This window comes from Propithecus coquereli, unplaced genomic scaffold, assembly GCF_000956105.1.
Source record: "Propithecus coquereli isolate 6110/MARCELLA unplaced genomic scaffold, Pcoq_1.0 Scaffold73, whole genome shotgun sequence".
NCBI classification, from domain to species: Eukaryota; Metazoa; Chordata; class Mammalia; order Primates; family Indriidae; genus Propithecus; species Propithecus coquereli.
Window position 1 is genome coordinate 7,720,868 of NW_012153396.1, and position 4,651 is coordinate 7,725,518.

General features: G+C 38.3%; 1 protein-coding gene across 4 annotated transcripts in view; it reads right to left on the reverse strand.

Moving 5' to 3' along the window:
- SORCS1 (sortilin-related VPS10 domain containing receptor 1) overlaps positions 1-4,651 on the reverse strand; it is a 581,564-nt gene that overhangs the window by 87,357 nt on the left and 489,556 nt on the right. For all 4 annotated transcript variants that reach the window (XM_012661649.1, XM_012661648.1, XM_012661647.1 and 1 more), the window contains exon 18: positions 1,012-1,183. In XM_012661649.1, coding sequence (XP_012517103.1) covers positions 1,012-1,183 — 172 coding nt within the window. The remainder of the gene's footprint in view (positions 1-1,011; positions 1,184-4,651) is intronic.

Genomic DNA, 4,651 nt, shown 5'->3' on the forward strand with positions numbered 1-4,651 from the left:
CAGAAGAGGAAGCTGGAAGTCAATGTTCCATGTTTTAATCCTGGTGTTGTTATTAACTTTTAAAATCCCTTAGCATCACAGCACCTAGCACAGTGTTGACCACATATATTTTAGGTACCCAGAAAACATGGTTGAAGGTGGAACTGCCTGGTTTAATGACTGAAATAATTTAATGCAAGTGTTTATACTTTAGGGACCATCCTCTTCATTTACAAGATGACAAAATTCCTGTGTATATCTAAAATACATAAGATCCCTTTCATCTTATTTGCCATCTAAATAGTCAGACATTTCAGAAAATCACAGTCTGGCAAATAATAATCGATGATTATAATGATATCCCTAAGGTGTTACAAAAATGTAAACCTTCAACTGCCAAAGAATTTATACTCAGTTATGTTTAGATTACCCTCAGTGGTATATGAATGAACATGACGTTGCCTTTAGAAAAGAAAAGTCAAAATTTTAGGATGAGAGAGGATAAAAGCATTAGAATTTTTTAGGTTGGTTGGTTATATGTGTGTATTAAATTATTCTAGGAATAGCATTAATGTATTCTAAGAAAATATTTTGCTAACAGTGCCAGTAAGGCAAGGTTAAATCCAAATAGAATCCCCCAAAAATAAGAGATTAAGAAAGAATGAACAAAGACCAGGTGCGGTAGCTCACACCTGTAATCCCAGCACTCTGGGAGGCCAAGGCGGGAGGATCACTTGAGGTCAGGAGTTCAAGACCAGCCTGAGCAAGAACAAGACCCTGTCTCAAATTAAAAAAAAAAAAGAATGAAGAACAATTTGCAGTAAAATGAAAGTAATTGTAGAAATGTGTCAGGGAAAGTGAAATGATAACAACAGCAAAATCAAGGAGCTAAAAGTGGGATAAAATTAAAAAATTAAATAGTACCTGAAATTGAGAAAGCTGAAGAAGATATATAAACAAAACCGTAATTTATTAGGAAAAATCACTGGCCTTAGAAGGTATTACTAGAAGGGGGAGAGGGATCAGTCCCACCTCTTCCAATTGCACCATGAGAGTAACGTTGTGCCCTTGTTCTGCTGTCAGTTTTCCATCAGCCGTGACGATCCGGAGCCCCCGGGGGGCCTTTCCTGGACACTTCTGTGGCTTGGCAGTGTACTGTTCCCTTACGCCATCAGTGCAGTTATTGGAAACCACCTTTCTATACCTAAATGGAGAAAAGCTCAAGTCGTAAAGAAGCTCACTACAATGCGAATCACTCCCAAGTCTTCAAACTGGATATAGTGCCCAGCCCTTAGGACCATCAATAAGCACCTAACCATCTTTCGTGTTACTAATTCATACAAAGCACGTAGGGCTAATTCATATAAAGCACCCAACAGAGGGATAAATAATCATGGTCACACATTATATCTAATTCTTAGCATTTTAATTGACTTCTTTTATTCATCTAATCAATTAATAAATCATTTCTTTATTTTGGAGCTAGTGGAAATGCAGTAGAAGATATGGTCCCCACTCGCACTAAGTTTATAATCTAGTTGAAGAGACATAAACGGATAATCTAGGAATAATTCAAAGGCTATATACTCAAGGACTAGAATGAGTAATATACTGCAAAGGAATTTGCAATTCTGGCAAAGAATAGATTATTATGGATATATCACTCAACGTTAGATCTCATCGGAATGCTACAGTAATGTGGTAGTGCAGAACAAGTTGGCTACATTTGATATTTTCTACTCAATATTTCATGAAAGGTTATACCAGTCAAACTATTGAAACCTCACATTAAAGAGGCTTCAGTTTTTTGCTATTGAGTAAATCCTTCCTACTCTTTTGCTTATCTCTATTTTAATTTTAATAGAAAAAACGAATTATCCTACAAATTTATCCTATACAATTTATCAGATTCATAGTAAATTAGAATCTGTAATTTTAGGATGACCAACCTTTAAGATTTTTGAAGTTCAGTGTTACCTATTCATTGTCTTTTCTTACTGTTGTGTCCATGGTAACCACTTTACTTATTTCTATATTTTATTTCCCAAGTCTACTTGCTTAGAATTAATGGTAGAGCCCAAACTGAAGGCAAGCAAAACCTCCTCTCCACTCTTCTATACCAGAGGTCAGCAAACTTTTTATATAAAAGGCCAGATAGTCAATATTTTAGCTTTGCAGGCTATATGACCTTTGTCACTACTCAACACTGCAGTCGTTGCATGAAAGTGGGCGTAGATAATATAGAAATGAATGTATGCAGCTGGACTCCAGTAAAACTATTTACAAAACTAGCATAGTTTTCCGTTCTATTTAAGTCTAGTCGATGCCCTTTCCTCCATGAGAAAGTCAAAGGAGATACTGTCTAGAAAAGTGCTTTAAACTCTACAGATGAGTACAAGGTCCATTAACACTTCACTCACCTTACAGGGTAGGTATAAGGATTGAATGGATTAATGTGTTCAGAATACGTAGAACCACCCTAATACTTAGCGAGTGTTCATGAAATGTTGCCAATTATTTTTATTTAATATTATCATTATTGTTTCTCCTTCCTGTTTACAAACTTCATGGTTTTGGAGGCTCTTAGTATATAGTTGCAAACCCTATAATCTTGGGCATTGGCGTATAAAGCTCTCCAGAAGCTAATTTCATTCTACTCTTCTGAACTATTTCTCCCCAACAAGACCAAGCCCCATTCTATCTCTTTTTAATCCTCTTGAAAGTACTTTTTACTTTTTGTTCTTTCTGCTTCTATGTCCCCCTGCATGCCCTGTTGGCTGCCTAAAACTTACTCACCCTTTATGGTACAGCTTACTTCCTGTCTTCTCTAAGAAAATTTCCCTGACCACGCTAGTAAAATAGTAAGAAGTTCATAGAGAGTGCTATGTTCTAGTCCTTGTGCTAAATTCTTTACAGGAATTATCTCATTTATCCTCAAAATATCCCCAACAAGGAAGATATTGTAATTATTCATGATATACAGATGAAGAAATTAAGATTCATAGGCGTTAACCAGTTTTCTCCAACTCACATAGCCGGGATCCCAATTTGTCTCTGGAATACGTCTCCTCTTTACTACTGCAGTGTACTGCCTCTTTACATGGAATAAGATTGTCCCTCCTCTAAACTCTCCAAGGAATCCTTCTGATTTACTTGATAGGAATTTTAATGCCTTGTTCGATTTTCTTCCTGCGTGTGGCTATGTGAACTTTAAGCTCCATGAGGGCCTCCTTGTGCCCCAGACGTGCAAGACTGGTAACCAGGAAGTCCATTCTAGTCTGACTGTGCCAGTTTAAATGTTGAAATACCTGGATGGCAGTTGGTTAATACCACTGCCCCAAACCCTCTAAGCACCTCGCCCACCAGCCCAGCTGTGTTGATCCTCATCCTTAGAGTCTCTGCTTTTTTTTCACAATCCCGCAACTAATAAGTTAACACCTAGCACATCGGCGGGGCTCCAAAACCCTGCTCTAGCACTGAGATCACTGCCCACTCCCATTAGTCATTTTCACATCTGAGCATTTGAACATCATCCCATCTGATACTGAAAAAAAATGCTTTGTAGGTGCTTATGAGTGTATGCATACTGAAAGAGAAAATAAGGGCAGGTAGAAGAGAGAAGGAAATAAAAAACATGGTGCAGACATTGGAGAATGCTGGCATTCTGGTGCCAGCAGTGGCAGCAAGAACATGACCAGCAATACCACCCAGGATAATTATGGCATCTCGGTGAGTTTAACTGTGCATCACAGACTGCCTGCATGTTGTAGAGGTCAGGCACCATGCAAACTAAAGTCAAGTTATGATTTTTATTTAGTTAGCATCCAAGCACACTTGTGACCCTCTCTTGGTGAGCAGCTATAGAAGCATGGGCTCACCATCACCGCTAGCATCATCAGCCAGAGAACATTGCTTTTGTTTGTCGCTATTCTGACCAATCATCATCTCAGGCTTTCCTGAATCCTGCAACAACAGGAGTTCTGCTTAAACCCAAAGCACGAATCTATCCCCCTGGGATTCTGCCACAGAGAAGACTGTTGGTAATTTTTTTTTAAATGCTCATTAAAAACCATTCTGAAACCATTTTATTTCCTGTACGAAATGGCATCACATTAGCCCCACCAGACCTGTCCCTGAAATTTAGAAGAAAATTGTGCTGTAATACAGAGTTCATTTACCCAAGTAAGCACACACCTGCTTTTTGCATTACAGAATGGTTCTATTTTCATCCCAGCAGCTGTCCATGGGTCTCAGTTACATAAATGAATAATTCATTTAATATGTTATTAAATGGGACTGCTACCTCCGTATAATAACAAGGCAACTTATGATTATGTTGGACCTGAGCTCTGAATATTACTGGGATGCATTTAGTTGGTAAAGCATTCTTCAATCTGCCAAGAAGAGAAGTGCTTTGTAATGGCAAGGGAGTCTTTGTACAATTACTGCAAAGGAAACATTCTGCAAATGGGCCTTCAATGTTACCAACGGGTCATCAGTAGATGGTGTCTTATTACTCCAGCATCCCCAATTTCAGCTGTTCTCTTCCTTCCTATCTTGATATGCCTCTGTTACGTTAGCCTTTTTGTCCCTACCCTCTTTGATTTTGCTTCTGTGCTGCCTGGAAGTCTTAAAAAAGGTAAAGGCTATATTTTATCTTTGTGAGTAAAGC